Source organism: Zingiber officinale, chromosome 1B (genome assembly GCF_018446385.1).
Source record: "Zingiber officinale cultivar Zhangliang chromosome 1B, Zo_v1.1, whole genome shotgun sequence".
NCBI classification, from domain to species: Eukaryota; Viridiplantae; Streptophyta; class Magnoliopsida; order Zingiberales; family Zingiberaceae; genus Zingiber; species Zingiber officinale.
Window position 1 is genome coordinate 146,182,671 of NC_055986.1, and position 20,463 is coordinate 146,203,133.

The 20,463-nt window shown below is 38.1% G+C and overlaps 1 protein-coding gene across 2 annotated transcripts; it reads right to left on the minus strand.

The window, feature by feature from the left end:
- Positions 1-141: 141 nt before the first annotated feature.
- On the minus strand, positions 142-7,771 carry LOC121983954 (trafficking protein particle complex subunit 11-like). 2 transcript variants are annotated; one of them, XM_042536678.1, is made up of 10 exons: positions 7,467-7,752; positions 7,310-7,396; positions 5,307-5,368; positions 4,965-5,079; positions 4,677-4,800; positions 4,079-4,159; positions 3,131-3,472; positions 2,878-3,050; positions 1,956-2,800; positions 142-1,769 (listed from the first exon to the last, which is right to left on the minus strand). In XM_042536678.1, exons 1-10 carry the CDS (start codon positions 7,589-7,591, stop codon positions 298-300), a joined length of 3,426 nt encoding a protein of 1,141 aa, XP_042392612.1. In that variant the 5' UTR covers positions 7,592-7,752; the 3' UTR covers positions 142-297. The 2 variants fall into 2 exon arrangements, with proteins under 2 accessions (XP_042392612.1, XP_042392604.1); XM_042536670.1 differs by having other exon boundaries at positions 7,310-7,771.
- Positions 7,772-20,463: the final 12,692 nt, after the last annotated feature.

Below are 20,463 nucleotides of genomic sequence, written 5' to 3' on the forward strand. Positions count from 1 at the left end.
CAGTTCTTGCATTCATCTATAAAAAAGAAATTCTACTTCAGATTCACATTTATAAAAAACTTGCGAATATGATCAACAACTTTGATCTCAATAGGCTAAAATCACAACGTTAAAATTGTTTCTTAGGTTTACAAGAGGATATATAGAAAAACAAAAGAAAAGGGATTGATAACTTATTGGAAAGCAGAACACGCACACTAACAAATGACATCTTAGAGGGATTGCTTTGGCTCTTGAATATCAAAAGGAACGAAAAACAAAAAAAAATCACTGGTCCAAGCCAAAGCCATGGCGAAACTACAAATTTAATTTGGCTAGAATGGTTTCCTTTTCATTATCAGCGACAAAAAAATTTGGTTCGCTGGGGTAAACAAAGATTGTTGTTGCTGTAACCGATGGGTTCAATGCAGCTGAGTACCTCAGGGAAGTGATTGTTGCCTGTGGCAGCTGCTGTGAGCCTGAACACAAGGGCACAAGTTTATAACTCATCACATACTCCATTTTCGGGAGGATGAAGCCAGCATTATCATGAGGCCCACAGAATACAAAACTTTGAGTATCGCCCAGGGAATATTTGATCTCCTGGAGTAGGTTAGTCTGGTTGCTCACCTTTATGTAGAATAAGAATGGAATTCCTAGGATGGCATGAGGAGGGAACTCTAGACTTACTACCAGTGGCGATTGTTCGACAATAACGGCGGGTAACTTCTGCTCTGTCATTACACCAGAATCTTCAGAATCACTAAGTGTCAAGTCTCTATTCCAGTTCAGGCAAACTGAACCGAGCTCAAGGTTTGGAGAGTCGATCTTTGGTCTGACAGAAAAAACTCCTTTGAATTCTCCGCCAGGAACAAGAAGGGAGTCATCAGCAGAAACTCCACCAACATGCTGAATGGAGTAGGGGGTTTCATTCTTGTTGCTGTTGGACTGAATCATCATGGATTTTACACGTAAGGGAACCTCGCTGGAGTTTCGAGCAGTCACTATGAGGATGCTTGTCTCATTGAGTGGAAGATAGACATTTTGATCGGCACCAGGCAATGATTTGACTTTAGAGAGCAAAAGCGGTTCTCGGCGAAATGGCATCATGAAAGTGTGAGTTATGCTGATCGGGATCTTCCCTTCAATCTGTAGGCTTCGATGGACATTAACTCTCGCAGCTTCTGCAGAGTTTGGAGAGTAACCAAGTGAAGCATAAAGCATCACTGACTTGGGTTTGTGCCATTTGATTTCTAGCTTACAGGACCATTTGTCTCCTACTCTTAAATCTGGTACAGACACCACTCCAAAAGATTGCTGAATTTTCTTAATTTTATCAGAATGGATTCGAGATTCATCATCACCACCCATCCTTGAGATGCTGATAAGTTCCACGTGATGATTACCAGATGAAAATGGATCTGTCTCTCTTGGACTCATCAAAAGCCCACCTCCTCTTGCATCCACAAGGTTGATCTTCAGCTCACCAGAATAGACTTCATGTCCCCTGGGTATAACCGTGAGAGGAACCACGAAACTTTCTCCAACTAAAGCAGGACTAGAGGCATTTAAAATAAGATCCACTTCAGGATCTGGCTCCTCCACCTGGATAACCTTTTGACCAGAAAAGGAAAGTACAGGATCTTTTGTCGGGAAAGTCTGAACCATGCCCTCAAACTTCCAGAAGGGCAAATCTTCCATTGATGCAGGGCTTTCAGCCTGGCAGCAAATCTTGAATGATTTACCTATTCTAGCTGTGACCGACAAGCACTCGAGCTTACCACTCTGATCTGCATTCACAGGTGAAAGTCAAGGGAAAAATAATAAGCTGTCACTCAGAGGAACATATGTACAAGTGATAGGTGCAGTAAGGTGGTTGTTAATGGATGGGACAATCAAACTAGATCTTGAAAATAATAAAGGTACAATAAGTAATAGCTGGAACTTGTTGACAGGATACAAACTTACATGCCTACCTGATTTTACGTCATATGTCAACCGCAGCCACTTGTTGGTGGGCAATACAATTGATGGAGCAGTTTCTATTCGAACATCTTGGTTGTCACCATTTGATCTTGCTGCAGAAATCTCTTCAACGGCATTGATGATTATGAAGTTGCATTTTGGTTGGTTGAACTCAATTTCCAACTCATCAACTTCAATGGAACAAGGAAGTTGTGATACAAGTGACAAAGTGATCATTACAGGTGAACCTGGCTTAACAGATTGATCATGGAAAGCAACAGACACAAGCAATACCATTCTCAAAGGACTTATGATATCAACATCAATACGGACAGGCTGCTCTTTTGTAACAGCAATACTGCAGCCTCTATCTGTTCGTGACACTATCTCTTCCCCCCTCACCAAGCTGAGAACTTCACTTTGCAATGCTTCTCTTCTTGATTGGCTAGGTAGACCTGCAGGGCCATACTCCCTTTTGCTATCAGGGATTTCCTGATCACCATTAGCAAATATTGGCAAAGAAGCCATTTCTAGAGAATATTCAATGAAATCTTTTGCTGAATCTAGTCTGATAGAGCATTCTTGCAAATATCCCAAGCTTTCCCAAAGCAGAGTAACCCAACCCTCTTGACGATAAAGGCTAGAAACAGTGTCAAAAAGCTTTTTTGCATCAGTGAAGTCCTCGGTAAAAAAATATTCTTTAGCCATTCTATTACTGCATAGAGAAGCTAATCTTGGAGCTTTTAAGTTGGTGAATGATTCACAAGCTTTTCTGAACAGGGCAATGATCTCATATGAATCTTGAAATCTTTGAGCCTCTGATAGGGCATATTGTACATATTCAGCATCTGAAAGACTGCACACAGTTATAGCCACAGACAGTCAGTACCATTAGAAACTAGTATTGACTTTAGAGCAGCACAATGTACTTACGGAAGAACTTCAATCATATCTCCTTGCTCAACTAAACGGGCAGATTGACCTATAAATACTGAAGGCATTACAGATTCTGGCACCTTTCCAGAAGTACGGGAAAATTCAGAGTCCCCTGTGGACAACAAGTTATCTAGACAATATCTTTTCTCCCTCAGATAATTTGCTGCCAACTTGTGGATTGAAGTAATAATATTAGACAAAATAAATAAGCAATTATTGCAAGGCATTTTATTCAAAAAGGTATAAGTACCTGATAGTAATAAGCTGGCTGAATTTCCCATTCAGTCAAAGAACTTTCTGGTGTGCCGAAGTGAGAAGAGAGGGTATTTGGTATAGCAGCAGAGCTTGTCTCCAACAACTCAGCAAATACAAGGAACTGCCGGCTCAACCAATCCCAATGGAGAAAAGAGACTTCGTCTAAACCCACAAGATGTTTATAACTGTTGAAATGTCTATTGAACCAAGCAATTGCTTCTTCAACTTTTCCACCATGAAGTAACAAAGTTGATATCTTGAAAAACAATTGTTCAGCCACAGCTCTTATCTCAACCAGGCGTTGTACTGGTGGCAACCTGGTAGAGGTTGCAATCATCTGAATATTCGAGAGTGAAAAATAAACAATAAGACCAACAAAAGGGGACACCTTTTCTTAGACATGTTAGTACTCACATTAGTTCACAGTTATTTCATTTCTACCATAAAACACAAGTATGGATAAACATTATCCAAACTGCTGGTCAACAAGTTAACTACATTTGATGCTTTATGGTAGAAGGTATATTTGAATTAGACAATTTTGAGAAGAAAACATATAGAATAAATGCTTAATGATTAAAAAACAATATACAATATTTCTTTGTTGCCTATATGACAACTGTGTTGCTTCTCATAAATGTTATCTAAAACAGCATAGTGACATGTTATAGAGATGCAATAATTTGCATCATGCATAATTGTATAACACACTTTACTACTAAGCCAAAGTGTAGGAGATGAGGCACGGACATCGCAATCTTGTTCAGAGATTGGAACTTTTAATATGGTACATTCCTATGTTACCTGGCGAAAATCAGACTATCATTATTGAAACATTACCAGACCTTTGTTCACAACTGTTTCCTAGGAATGGCAATAAGTTTTTTGAAGTTAATGTCTACCATCAACACAACACCATGAATTATACATAAAGAGAAATTACCTCTCGTAATGCACGGTAGGCTTCTTCATAAAACCTTAGTGCTTCTGCCCAATCTCTTCTGAACTCAGCAAAAACTGCAACCTAATCTTGACAAAAAAAAACTTGTATTAGTTCATTTTCCTCTAACGTCTCAATTAGCTATGAGCTTGAAACAAATATTGGTATATCAATAAACACAAGTGACATGATTGTTTTTATAAGAAGCCAGTTCTTCTTTGTACTTCGCTAGCTAGTCCTGTATCTGTCTATAATTTCCAAAAGCAAAACTAGACAAATCATTGCCTTCATAAGATCTTTCATTATGCTAATGATCTCACTATTTGGTGCCAGAGTAAAGCGAGTATTTGTATCATTGTATGTAAAATCATCAGCACAATAATTGAAGTTCCATAAATATTGATTAAATGATGTCGATGGATCTTTCAGTTGTAAAGCCTCGTTGTTGGATGAGAATTAAGTGCTTCTGGGTTATCATTGTTTTTTATTTTTCTGAATTTTCACATTTGACAAACAGCAGTACTAAATACTATTTATTTGTCAAAGATAATCAGAAGATTTAATCATCCACATGACCAAACATAGAAAGTTAAGCCCTTGCCTTAAAGCAGTAGCGGATATTCAATTCAACAGAGCTAAAGGACCTTTTCTCTATGCGTATTCTTATCTTCCGTCCTTCCTCTCGATAATATGTATTACATAGCTCAGCCAAGGTACTTGAAAGTCTGCATAGAATTGATAGAAAATTATCATCAAGGAGCTAATTTCACCACATCATAACCACAAGACAGATAATACTACACAATAAGAAAGTGAGGTTTTTAGATCAAGCATAAACAATGAAACAAAATTGAAGAAAGCTGGCAAATGTGTCAATTTCATGTCCCACCTGGTAAGTGACTGCTTTAATTCTGGTGTGTCATCTTGTACAAGCATCATCAAGTATTTTGCATCAATTTCTGCACGCTTTCTTAAAGTAATTTTAAGGTCTTCGTTCACATCTTCTGCATTAAATATGTTTACACAATGAACTGATTTCTCATATAAACTACCATGAATTTTAGTCAATAATAGATTGGTTGCAATTTGATGTGGGAATAAATAACATTTTAAAGCAATTTGCAATGCTTATCAATCAAGACAGAATATTGAGATTATATATCTTGTCACCTCAAGAAAGTTTCTCCTAGTCTCTTGGAATGATTCACATATAAATCAAAATCGCACATACCATTTGCATATGTCTGCACAAGAATAACAATCAATTTGATGCCTCTTCCATGAAGCACAGCTCTGCAAATCATCAGAAAATATGGGCAATACATTATTTAATGAGTTACTTAAAGCAAATCTTAAAGGTAATACAATATTTAGCTTTTTTCTAAAAACTAATAGCAGATTCATATGGAAAAGAACATTTTGTTAGAAGGGAAACATTTGAAGACCTCGCTTGAGTGCCCAACCCCGCACCCATCTAGTTTGCTACTAACATAATGTTCATCACGCAAACACACCCATTAGTAGGGACATGACAATAAATGACAAGTAGGGTTAACTCATTTTGGAGAGCAACAACATGCTTTCCCAGCGATCGGATGATGGCTACAGGATATAAAGCTAGTGCACCACCTTATCTGAAAGTCACTTTGCATAAATGCCACATTTGCACATGTTACATTTGAACGCTTATTGAGTGCTACAAGGCTACTGGCTCTCTACACACCTGCATCAGTATCAACTCACCACATGTGAGCAAATAAGAATCAGAAAATCGTAAGATTGACCTGGATCCTTAGGACTGATCCACCTTAACGCTAAATTCTAGCCAAGAATACCTCAAAAAAAGCGAGAAAAGCAGAATTGACACGTGGCCACAAGCACTATGACAAAATCTACTTTTTCGCATATGAGCTACAATACCATTCAGAATAAAGAAAAGAAAAAGTAGATGGAGGCCTCAGCCCCCTGATGAAATCTACTTTTCCAGCAATAGGATGATGATTACAGGATATAAAGCTAGTGCACTACCTTATCTGAAAACCACTATGCATAAATTTCACATTTGCACATCATACATTTGAATGCTTATTGCAGCTAAGGATTTGTACGGTGCTACAAGGCTCTCTATGCACCTGCATCAGTATCAACTCACTATGTGTGAGCAAATAAAGGATCAGAAAATCATAAGATTGACCTGGCTCCCTATGGCCATTCCACCTTAATGATAATTTCTAGCCAAGAATACCTCATTTAAAGCATGGAGAAGAACAGAACATGGCCCCAAGCACTATAACAAAATCTACTTCTTCCTCACATGTGAACTACAGTACAGTTGATAAACCTTAAGAAATCCAAGGTTCCTTAATGCTAGATTCAAACAATAATAAATTAAAAATAAATAAAAGAAAAAGAAAAAGTAGATGGAGGAATCAAGCCACTGAAATCTACTCTATTGCACGCCAACTCAAGTTAAATGAAAAACTTTAGGAAGTCTGACTTGGCTTTTCCACGGCCCCACAAATATGCCATATCACATATGAATGGTCAGCATGACTCTAAGTGATCCCCCGACTTTGTTCTTCCCCCACGGTCATCTTGATTAACAAAGAAGCTCTGAAAAGTAATACCTTGTCCATGGGGAGAGAAAAAAGGTTTTAACTTAGCGACTAGCGAGCTTATGAACTATGGCCAAGGCCATAACTTGATAGTCTCATGTTCCCATTTATGCTTTTGGTGATTGGTGAATATGACTAAAGTATTCAAACGTAAGAAATATTGATTGGAAAGAAAGTTGGTTAAATGGGTGATAACTTAAAGCGTGCAAACTTAAAGTTGGTTAGTTGTTGATGATATAGAGCTTGAAAATCCATGAAATCCTAAAATTGGTACAACTTAAAGCTTAATATTAATAGATATACTTTAACCCATAACATTTATACTGCAGATTTATGCATTGAGTGGCAATTTAGCACTGCCTCGCAAATGATTTCCTGACCTACGTGGCCAGAAAGTTTTCAGGTAAACTCGGTCAACCAGACAAACCTGGCAAGGCAATAGCACATCGCCACTGGTAGAACAAGGGAGAAATATAAAAACACCAAATGCCGATAGAAAAAAGAAAGAGGGTGCAGAAGTTAAAGTAGTTGGTTGCTTAAAACACAAAGATAATGGCAATGCTTCTAGTTAAAGCGAAAAAGGAAATTCAAACAAAATCAAAGAGGAAGGAATTCGTACTTTAGGTTCTCAAGATCGGTGCAGACCTGCAGCCATTGAGCAGGATCTCCAGTAACGCAATCAACACGAAATAAGGCGGCAACGGCGGCGGGTACCCTGGTCCGGTGCTTCGACAGCCAATCACGTTTGAGGATCCCCGCCGCCGAGTGGGACGACGAGAGAGGATCCTTCTGCTTCCTCGAGAGCACTGAGATTTTGGAGAAGTCCGGCAGCGCGAGAGTGTTGATAGGAGGCTGCTCGGCGTGGAGGAAGGAGGAGATCGTCTGGTGTAGTTCCGGGCATCCGACCACAGAGACGACGGAGATCGGGGGAGTTCGAAGCTCCTCCGGGTAGTCTTCCATGCTGCAGCAAAGGTCGATCGCCCGCCGGAGCGACGGATTCTAATTAGGGTTTCGATATTACGATCGAGATCGAGATCGAGATCGACTCTCGAGAGTCAAGAGAGAGAGAGAGAGCGCTATTCCATGACCCATTAGAATTCTCATTGCGTCAGTTGAATTAACATCGGACCGTTCAATTTTGATCGAAGGGACCACCACTTTATTAAGTTGACAAATAAATTTTAAATCATTTTTTTTAAAACAAAGAAGATTATATATATATATATATATATGCTATATTATGTTTTAATAGTAATTTCTTTTATATATATATATATATATATATATATATATATATATATATATATATATATATATATATATATATATATGCTATATTATGTTCTAATAGTAATTTTTTGCTTATTATAAATGAATAGTCTGAATGCTTCTATATAGTAAATAACTGTTAATATTTTAAAATCTAGTGAAGTTAAATGTCCTTTTTCTTGAAATTTTCCAGAGGCATACCTGCATAAAGTTTCTGTAGTTTTTGGGTCATATTTGGAGGTTTTTCTAAATAAAATGTCTCTCCATCCTGTTTCACATACATATATTTCAATAACTAAATAGTCAAAATCAAGTGGGAGTGTTAACATAGGAATTATTTTTACTAACCGTTTAATTTGTTGTACTAGTGTGATGTCTTGTTGATTGAAATGTTTTTGTCTGGTTAAAGAGGTTTTATCGTATAAGGGGCCGCTAATTTTTTCTATATCTTTTTGTTGGTTGCTACTCGGAAAACCTATAGGTTCCACTGTACAAAAATTTTGTACAAAGGTCTGAACCTTTTCCTAGCTACCATGTGTTCTTTTAAATTAAATTTTGGATCGCCTGCGGAACTTAACACGTTTGATCCAAAACTTAATCTATTTGTTCTTTTAGGTTTTGACTTGGATCTCCTGCGGAACTTAACACGTTCGACCCAAGTCTCCTTAAGTTATTAATTCCATTAAATATTAATTTCCATAATTGGTTCCCAGTACTGACGTGGCGAGGCACATGGCCTTCTTGGATATGGGAGCAACCACCACCGACTAGACAAAATCTTTTATAGAAAGATAATATTTAATTTCCTAAAATAACTTTAGGTTAACCAAAGAGAGCAATCAAATCACAAGGAAAAGAAAAAAACAAAAGAACACAACTTCGAAAAACATATTCGAAATTCTAGAACGTAAGCCTCTTGTATTTGGTATTATTTCCATAAATAACTAGTATGATGCGGAAAGGAAAAATTACTAGTTATACCTTGTAGAAAAACCTCTTGATCTTCTACCGTATTCCTCTTCTAACCTCGGACGTTGTGTGAGCAACGATCTACCGAGATGAGAAACCACCAACCACCTTCTTCTCCTCCAAGCAAGGTTCGGCCACAAAGGAAAACTTCACCAAGGAGAAAAACCAAAATACTAACCAAGCTCCAAGAGATGCTAGCTTTCTCTCCTTCTTCTTCTTCTTCTCCGAGTAGTATCCGGCCACCACAAGAGCTCCAAGGGAGAGGGAGAGGTTCGGCCACCACAAGAGGAAGAGAAGGAGATGATGGCCGGCCACACCAAGGAACAAAAGAGGGAGAGAAATAATAAAGGTTGTTTTTCCTTGAAGGCACCCTCACCCCTTCTTTTATATTCCTTGGCCTAGGCAAATTAGGAAATTTAATTATAATAAAATTTCCTCAATTTCCTTGACATGATTTAATTGAGAAAAATAAAATAAAATTTCCCCAATTACAATCTCATAGCCGGCCACATCATAGGAGAACAAATTGGACAAGTTTTAATCAACAATTAAAACTTCCTAATTTGTTTCCGGAAATTTTAAAAAATAAAATTTCTCTTTAAAATCTCTTCATGGTTGATAAAAGGAAATTTCTATAATTTTAATTTTATCAATATGTGAATAATTTTTAAAGAGAAAATAAAACTTCTCTCCAATCTACAAATAAGGAAAGAGATCTAATCTCTTTCTTTAATCTTTTGTAGATCTTTTACAAGAGAAATATTTTAATTTTAATTCTCTTTAAATTATATCTTCCACATAATAATAAAAATTAAAATTAAATTTCTTTTTTAATTTAATTTGGCCGGCCCCCACTAGCTTGGGTTCAAGCTAGGGCCGGCCACCCAATTGCCGGCCCTAGCTTGGTTCCCAAGCTAGCTTGGCCGGCCCCCTATTGGTGGGTATAGAAGGTGGGTATAGTACTCTATAAATAAGAGGCTACGATAGGGACCGAGAGGAGGAATTGGTTTTGGTCTCCCGATAAAATTAAGCATCCCGTGCCCCAACACACAACTTAATTTTATCAATGATAATTCATTCCACTAGAGAACTATCATTGAACTACCGCACCAATCCCAAATTACATTTTTGGGCTCCTTCTTATTATGAGCATGTTAGTCTCCCTGTGTTTAAGATATCGAATGTCCACTAATTAAGTGAGTTACTGACAACTCATTTAATTAATATCTAGGTCCAAGAGTAGTACCACTCAACCTTATCGTCATGTCGGACTAAGTCCACCTGCAGGGTTTAACATGACAATCCTTATAAGCTCCTCTTGGGGACATTATCAACCTAGTATCTCTAGGACACAGTTTCCTTCTATAATCAACAACACACACTATAAGTGATACAATTTCCCAACTTATCGGGTTTATTGATTCATCGAACTAAATCTCACCCATTGATAAATTAAAGAAATAAATATCAAACATATGTGCTTGTTATTATATTAGGATTAAGAGCACACACTTCCATAATAACTGAGGTCTTTGTTCCTTTATAAAGTCAGTATAAAAGAAACGACCTCTAATGGTCCTACTCAATACACTCTGAGTGTACTAGTGTAATTATATAGTCAAGATAAACTAATACCTAATTACACTACGACCTTCTAATGGTTTGTTCCTTTCCATTTTAGTCGTGAGCTACTGTTTATAATTTATAAGGTACTGATAACATCATCTTCTGTATGTGACACCACATACTATGTTATCTACAATATAAATTAAATGAACAACTACAACAAATGTAGACAATTTGACCAAATGTGATTCTTTATTCATAATGAATGTTTACAAAGCTTAGGCTTTCAGTATACACTCCAACACTTTTAAATAAGGTCTTGCATAATTTAGGAGTCCTAAAAAAGCTCTTAGGGTTTTAGTATCGTCCATTTTATCTGGAAAAGCAAGGATTTTAGCAGAGATATGAGGTTGAAGGGCTATTTGTCCCTGACCTATTTCTGCGCCTAGGAAATCAATATGAGTAATTGCTATTTTCATTTTTTTCGATAAATAATCAAACCATGTCTCTCAAATAGGTTAAAAATAATATGAAAATGAGCATAATGTTCTTGTTTAGTTTTAGAGAAAACTAGAATATCATCTATATATACACAGGTGAAGAGAGAAACATCTCGAAAGATGTCATCCATTTTCCTTTGGAATATTTGAGGGGCTACCTTAAGGTCAAAAGGCATAACAAGTCAATCAAAATGTCCTTCAGGGCAGGAAAAGGTTGTCCATTCAATGGACTTAGGGTGCATTTTGACTTGCCAAAATTTTGATTTCATGTCAAATTTAGAATACCATTTTGAGTTTTGGATTTTATTTAAGAGTTGGTCTTTGTCAGGGATTTTATAACCATCTTCTTGACAGTTATCATTAAGTCTCTTGTAGTTAAATATCATTCTAGATTGGCCACGTTTTTGTTCTAATCCTTTATTGACTATGAAGGCTGGACTTCGGTGCCGAGATGTGGACCTTTGAATAGCTCCTAAAGTTAAGAGTTGATTAATGTGCATTTTACATTCTTCAGCTTCCCAATTTGTATATTTTAAGTCCTGAGCCTTATTTGTAAGGTCTGGATTAATTATTGATAGTTTGCAATAAACTTTGTCTCGGTCCCAATATTTTGTAGGATTATCTCCAATAATTTCTAGTTTTTCTAGTCTAGAAATAAGAGAGTCTAAATTGGATTTATGGGTATTTATTATTTGAAGTAATTGTTGTGGGAGTATGAGATCATGTGGGATCTCAGTGTCCTCAGTTATAGGGCTTGACCAGCCAAGTGAGGCTAGTTTTCCTGATCTTGTTGGTCAGAAGAGTCTATGACACAAGCTTGGTTATTAGGTTGTAGTTGCTTACTGGGTTGTTTACATGAATTTTTAGGAGAACATTGACAAGATGGTGTGTTGTCAGAAGGTAGGAGTTCTATGTGAGGTTTGGTGGTTAAAGAGTGGACAACAGAAGGATAGTCTGATACTATTGGGGATATTATGGGTGATGAAAAGAAAAGAGCATAATCCTTGGTTAGGAGGAAAGCTCTATCTGGTGCTATAAGAAAATTTAAGCATAGGATTAAGTGAATATTAGGGTGTAATAACGGTTTAATCCATAGTTTTGAAAGTGGAAGTGGTGTGCTATATTTACCACAATTGTCATAAAATCTCAAATGGGTGTTGGTGACGAATTGCGTGCAAACTAATTGTTGGCCATCAAATTGTGTACTCAGTAATGGTTGTGATGCGATTTTTATAAAAGTTTTTGGTAAAACTGAAAGAAGTGTATTTTCATCTATGGTGGAGTTGGTGGCTCCACTATCTAGAAAAGCATGTAGGGTAAACTCATGGCCATGGATATTTACTAGACATTTGACTCTAATATTTAAAGTTTTTCCTGTATTACAGATACTAGAGGCTTTTATAAAGACCAAATCTCTATCTATCATATCTATTGGTGTAAGTTGTAAGTCTTTGCCTTTATCAAGAGTAGTCTGAGAGGGATGTGGAGGAAGGTTTTCCTTTATTTGTTTATCTAGGGTTTCTAGTTCTGTTTCTAATTTATTAATACGAGTTTCTAATACAGAGACTCTTGTTTCTAATAAAAAATTTCGAGTACCTCCTTTAGAGAGTTGGCTTATAGGTATTGTAATAGAAAACAATTGTTGAAGGCAAAGATTACAAGCTTGTTTCTTACATAACTTACAGGTACCTCTTTCATCTAAAGATGGATAATAGCTACAAAAGAAACAAGGAATGTTATCAGTTCTTGTTTTGAGTATCCACTCATGTGGACAGTTAAGTTCTTCTGTAGATTTTGTATTATGTTGTTTAAACATTAGATTGATATCTGGAAATGGAACTTCATCCCATAATTCTTCTAGATTGTCTAACGCGTCATAAGGTATGTAATTTTGGCTTTCAGGATGTAGGTTATACTGCTGGTATGAAGGTTGCAAGAAGGAATTTACAAGACTATAGTCAGAGGGAGGAATAACCTCTTCTATGTCGTCTACAGATACAATAGAGTAGATGGAGGATGTATCTGAAACATCTGATTGTACTTCTACTAAATCAAGATTTGTACATGTAACTAGCTTTGCTTCTCTAGTATATAAATTTTTTTTATTTGGGCAGGCAGAAGATAAGTGGCCTGGTTCATTACAGGCAAAACATGTGATAGTATTAGCATATGTCTTCTTTGGTTTAAATTTTCGCACATGTTTCTTTTTATTAAGATAGGGTTTCTTTTCTCTACTTTTTCTAACATAGTAGGTCTTTTGGGGTTTTATTGTCTTGGGCCTTGATATCGATTTTCTTGGTATTCTTGATGAATGATTTAGTCTTAGCCTAGGTTGGTTGAGGCTATATTGTTGAGGGATATATATTTGGCTACAAAATCCATATTGTTATTTTTTAAGTTATTTTTGTATGTGGATATAGGTACATTTTTCTTTGAGTATGGAAATAATATGTTGGATTCTCACTCCAATGTTGTCGTATTGTGGTGCTACATTCATATTCGTCCAGGCCTTATGTATTTCCTTTCCTAAGTCTCCTGGAAGTTTGCTAAAGAGTCTTTCCCCTAACTCTGGGTTACAATAGTTTCCTGAATCGAAATGTTTGGGTTAATGCATATGGAAATGCTTTCCTTTAAGGTTTTATTTGCCCTCACTATCCAAAGTTTGCTACTGAGTTTTATCAGTAAATTACCCCTAAGATACAATAACCCTCTCAACACAATATCTAGCAAAATATTGAGTTCCACAACCATATGAAAATCTTTAGAAATCTGAATATTTATAGAGATTGGTGTTTTTTCATGAATCAATGTATCTTTTCAAAAGATGCAACCATTAAACCAAGAGAAGCATTGGTGCAAGATCAATTCAAATGAAAAGACACATTGATTCAAATCAAATTCTTCACATCTATTACAATCTCTTACAATCCCCCACTAGATTATAATATTTCTTTGATTATGATATATTCATTCATACAAGAAGGTATCTTTTGATCTTAACCTTCAATTAATGAGATGCTTCAAAGCATTTGTGAGACGATAGTGAACTTTGGCATTGAACTTCGTCTCTAAGCAAATATTGAAAGTACACCATATATGAACTATCCCAGATTTCAAAATATGTTTAAATTATTTAGCACTATTATGGCCTTGTGCTCGATCTTGGATTCATGAACATTTACAAGACTAAACCAAGGTCTTGTTAGAAACGACACCATTTCTCATGTTCAATAGGTGAAGTTTTACATTATGACTCTAGTTATTTTGAGAATTAAACTTCATTAAGAGTATGTACTCAACCTCAACCATATAGTTATTTACATCGAACATCCTAGAAGGGACTAGTAAAGTATTTCGATGTCAGATCAATCACATAACAGTGATTTATTCTTACCCATTTAACTATGGAATAGCAGTACAACTACTACATAGTTGGGGCACCATTGATTGTTTCAAAATGTTTTAGTCTCATTCTACTAGATGTTTCCTTAACTAAATCTCTCAAAAGACCCTTTGTCAAAGGATCTGCTAGGTTCTTATTGGTCCTAACATAGACCACATTGACAACACCATCTGTTATCAATTGTTTCATATATTCATGTCTCAAACTAATATGTCTAGACTTTTCATTATGTACTTTATTGTAAACTCTAGGAAAGTAGCTTCACTGTCGCGATATAAAGAAATAGATGACATCGATTGTAGCCAAAACTCAATATCATATAATAAATTTCTCAGTTATTCTGCATCTTTGCTTGCAACAACAAATGCTATAAATTCACTTTCTATAGTTGAGTGAATTATGTATATTTGTTTCTTAGAAGCCCAAGAATATCACCTCCAACAATTATAAAAAGTCAACTAGTTGTAGATTTATTTTCATTAATATTGGTTATCCAACAAGCATCCGACTATCCTTTTAGTACCATAGGAAAATTACTATAAGACAAACTCTGATTTATGATTCTTTTAAGATAACCAAGTATTCTCTCAATTGCATCCAATGTTCAACACTTGGGTTACTTGTGAATCTTGATATTTTACACACTGCAAATGCTATATTCGGCCTTGTATAGTGTGTAGCATGCATAAAGCTACTAATCACACTAGCATATTGTAAAATACGATAAATTAAATAATAAGTGTTATTAGAGTAATAACATTATTAGATTTTTTAAGAGATTTTTAGAAATTGTTTGGGATTTAAACAGAGGTCGTTTGACACGTTCAAGGGGATGAATTGATTGAGCTAGGAGAAAGCCTATTTAGAATAACCATGGAGTGAGAGTTGATTGAGGAATTGACTAGGGATATGTTGAGATCAGATCCTCTGTCCCGAGATTCCCGTGTCCCCGTGTCCCCTCCCCAATCGGATGGGCTAGATCACATCTCAATGATGCAGTGCACATCATGAGATTGTAATGCCCATCCGATCGGGGAGGGGGACACAGGGACACGGGAATCTCGGGACAAAGGATCTGATCTCGGATATGTTATTGAATCCTAAGTATAAAAAAAGGCTACAATGGCACTTAATGTCGATTTCACGCAACCTCTCCGGATCCTCTCTTTCCCATGCCCTAGCCATCTCCTCCGCTGCCCCTCTTCTCTCGCATCTCTGCCCTTGCACCACCAATCATCAACGCCAAAGTCCATGGCAGGCCGATCGATGCCAGTGTAGCTTCCGTCACCAGCAGTAGCAACGATAATCAGTTCCTTCCTCTGAATTTCTCACAGCCATTGCAGCATCGCCACCCTTGCCGCACCATCGATTGTCTCCGATCCAAGCAAGAAGTCATGGGTTGTCTCCTGTTCCTTTCTGAGCACGTCACACTGCTCTCTTCACCCAATCCATCGCCTTGGCCACCATCTGACGTCGTCGCCCGATCATGTCGGCGCCACCCGACTATCGCCGCCTCTCAGCGCTAACCCGAGCCTCCTTCGAGTGAACCATAGCATCGGATTCCCTATCCCCCGATTTCTCTCTCAGGTGCTAACCACCGATCCTAACGACATTGACATCAGTTATTACCCTACTACATTGACCTTCGTTGGAGTAGGCCACGGTTACGATTAGTACAATGGCGACCACGATCAACCACCATTGTTGCTGCTGCCATGGATTTCATCTACTGCCGAGCTGCCCTCTGCTATTCCAGGAAGGGGTTGTAGTTGGCTGCTGGGGCTGATATGCTACCACCCTCTTGCACACCTGCGATCGCGATCAACAATCATTGTTGCTATGGTTTGGGCACTATCGTCGGCCGCTTTAACTCCCGATTCAGTGGGCTTGTTGACTGCTATGAACCACCACCGGAGGAGCTATAGGGTAACAGAATCTTACCTCTGATTATACTTACATCAATAGATTGGTTAAACTCTATATTGGGTTTGATTAATGCAAAGGGTATTTATTATGAAGGATTGTGGGATGATTAGGTTAGGTTTTGGTTTTTGTTACCCGATTCACAGTAGAGATTTGGTTATAATCATATGTTTTGTTGCAGGATTCTAATTTGAGACAGAAGCTTAGATTGAAGGGCAATTCAGCATAATCAATTGTCAAGCGGGTACTTCTTTCTTGGCCTCTATAGTTCTTTGAACTTAGCGCATGAATTATTTTATGGATTAGGTTGTTTTATCTTGACTTCACTCGTATTTTATCTGCGTTTAATACTTATATGCTTGATCTTTGAGATGATCTGTTTATTATCTATACAATCTTATCTTTGGTTATTCTTACTTTGTAGTATACACACGTGTATGGTGTGTACTGTAGGAGTTATCATGCTTATTATGCATTATTAGTGTGCACACGTGTATATGTGTTGCTACGTATTGTAGATGTTATTGGTAGACACATGTTGGATCTTTTCATACATATAGGTGTATATAATTGATGGATCATGATTCTAGATATATCATGTGTTGTGTGTGTGCATACATGTCAAATGAGTATTATTGAAGGTATCTTGTCGATTATACCTTTGTTGTGAGTGTACACATGTTTGTCGTGTGTATAGGTGGCTGGTGAGTAGTATTAGAGGTATTTTGTCGATTATACCTATGTTGTGATATGTGTACACATGTTTAGTGTGTACTATTGAAGGTATCTAGTTGATTATACCTACATTGAGTGTTCACACATGTTGGGTGTGTATTATTAGAGGTATCTGTTGGTGCAGTTAGCACTAACGGTCTAACTCAGGTTTTGATGAATGACAAATCGGGTTAAGTTAGATTTGTCGTGATCTAACACTCTGACCGAGTGTGCAGACGAAGTCCAGACAGGTCGACGGGCTGACCGGATGTCTGACACGAAGTCCAAGCGGGTCGACGGGCTGACCGGACGCTTGGCGAGAAGTCCAGCTAGGTCGACGGACTGACCGGATAGCTGGCGAGAAGTCCAAGCGGGTCAACGGGCTGACCGGACGCTTGGCGAAAAGTCCAGCTAGGTCGACGGGCTGACCGGATAGCTGGCGAGAAGTCCAGACGGGTCGAAGGGCTGACCGGACGTCTGGCAGGTAAGTAAGGTAAGTCACTGGAGGGGAGTGACTGTGAGGACGCGTTCCCGGGAAGGGAACAGTAGGCGTCGATCCGGCTTAGATCCATTTCGGATATCTAAGTCGAGATCGTGACTAGATTCCGGTCTCGGAAAGACGGAATCTAAGTCATACTTTTCATGTCAAACTTATGAACTATGTTAACACTTTGTTTTGCAGGAAATTATTATACTTGCCTCGGACTAACCTTGTCTTGCAGGGGAAGGACTTGTTCTGGAGAAAGGTGGTCCGGGCGCCCGGGAGGTAAGTTTTATCCCGATTACGCGTTGCCACGTGGAGCTCGCTGGTTGGATCTGCCACGTCTCACCAGGGCGCCTGGAAGGAATCCGGGGCGCCCCAAGCTTCATATAAAAGAAGGGGGGTGGAGCTTCATGAAAAACTCAGAACTCTCTGCTCTACTGTGCTCCTGCGACGCCTTGAGGCTACTCCGACAAAGCGCTGTCTTCAGTTTACTGCTTTTCATTTTGTCGGTATTTTCGTTCTATTAATTCCTGTACTTAGTTTGTAATATCTTTCGAATTGATAGTGATTGCCCATCGAAAGCACCCTCGTGTGCGGGCCTTGGAGTAGGAGTTGCCAAAGGCTCCGAACCAAGTAGATCCTTGTGTTCGCTTTGGCTCACTGCTTTACTTTTCCGCTGCGTTTACTTTGTTCGAACGATTTTCGATATTCACCCCCCCCCTCTATCGAACGTCTACGATCCAACAGTATCATGTTGATTATACCCGTGTGGTGTGCACACACATGTCTTGTATGTACTATTAGAGGATCATGTTGATTATATTGTACTTATGTTGAGGGAGTTGTTGCATTGATGATCATTGTATCGGTATCATGGTTATTTGTATCATATTCATCATTGCACTATATGCATGCTGACGATCATTGCTCCTTAGTGGTATGAGCTAGTTTGACGACCATTACTCTCTTTCAGTATGAGTTAGCTTGATAGTCATTGCTCCCATGTTGTATGAGCTAGTTTAACGACCATTGCTCCCTTGCGGTATGAGCTAATTTGATGATCATTGCTCCCTTGCAGTACGAAATAGTTTGACGGTCATTGCTCCCATGTGGTATGAGCTAGTTTGACGATCATTGCTCCCTTGTAGTCGGAGTCAGTTGGCAGTGATTGTTATGTATCTAGATTTGCATGTCTCTTATCGACTAGGGCTCCCTCCCATTGTATACTGAGGTCAAAGCCAGTCGAAGGTGAGTGTTGTATCCTGGGCTGCCTAGAGTGATCTCGCGCATCCCGTAGCTAGATAGCTACTTTCTATCTGTCCATAGTGATCTGTGGTAGAGTAATATCGGGCAAATAGGGACCCTGACATTTCAGACTGCCCATAGTGATTTGTGGTAGAGTGAACTCGTGCAGTCCCTAGCTAAATAGCTAGATGTCTTGGTCACCTGTATTTCTTATGGTGGAGCATCGCTCCCATATATGATGATTTACATATGGTCTTATCCTCAAGTTATTATACCTTGTGCTACCCACAGTGATCTGTGGTAGAGTGATCTCGCGCGGCCCATAGCTAGATAGCTACTTCCTGTCTGCCCATAATGATTTGTAGTAGAGTGATCTCGCATAGACAGGGACCCTGACATTTCAGACTGTCCACAATGATCTGTGGTAGAGTAATCTCGCGCAATCTCTAGCTAGATAGTTAGATGTCTTGGCCACTTACGGATTGTTTGTGGTGGAGTGTTGCTCCCACATATTACAGATTATTTATGGTGGAGTGTTACTCCCACATATATTGTGGATTGTTTGTGGTGGAGCGTTGCTCTCGCATACGATGGATTGCTTGTGATGGAGTATTACTCCCACATATGACGTATTCTTGTGATGAAACGATGTTCTCACATCTGATGATCTATTATTGTTTATCATACATGGTTATACTGTCATATATATTATCCAGGTGTTATGAGCAGGTTTATTATTGATCCCTAGTGAGTTACTGATCATTATACTTTTTGTGTTAGACCGGTATGGGCATGTTTATTTATTATGTCATATATATATGATCATGTTCTTATTTTTCTACTGAGACTGTATATCTTTGATCACCTTACACTTTTATCCATGCACTACCATATTCTTATTACTCGCTGAGTGATCCGCACTCACCACCCCTTGTACTAATTTTTCTTTCGTCAGATAACAGGTAGATGATGGAGGAGTTGCTTGGAGGATCATGACTGTCAGTCCTATTGGTTGCTACTCGGAAAGCCTAACGGTTCCACTATACAAAAATTTTGTACAAAGATCTGAACCTTTTCCTAGCTACCATGTGTTCTTTTAAATTAAAGTTGGATCGCCTGCGGAACTTTACACGTTTGATCCTAAGTTTAACTTATTTGTTCTTTTAGGTTTAGACTTGGATCTCCTGCGGAACTTAACACGTTTGATCCAAATCACCTAGGTTACGAAGACAATTAAATATCTATTTCCAAAATTGGCTTCCAGTACTGACGTGGCGAGGCACATGACCTTCTTGGATATGGGAACAACCACCACCGACTAGACAAAGCCTTTTAAGGAAAGCTAATATTTGATTTCCTTAAATAACTCTAGGTTAACCAAAAGGAACAATCGAAGCACAAGTTCGAAAAGAAAACAAAAGAACACAACATCAAAAACTAATTCGAAACCTAGAATCACATGCCTCTTGTATTTGGTATTTTTACAAAGAAATAAAACTAGTATGATGCGGAAAATAATTACTAGTTATACCTTTCTTTGTGAACTTTTAATGACCTCTTGATCTTCTACCGTATTCCTCTTCTAACCTCGGACATTGTGTGGGCAATGATCTTCCGAGATGAGAACCACCAAGTACATTCTTCTTCCTTGCAAGTTTCGGCCATCAAAACTTCTCCTAGGATGAAGAGGTTCGGCCACC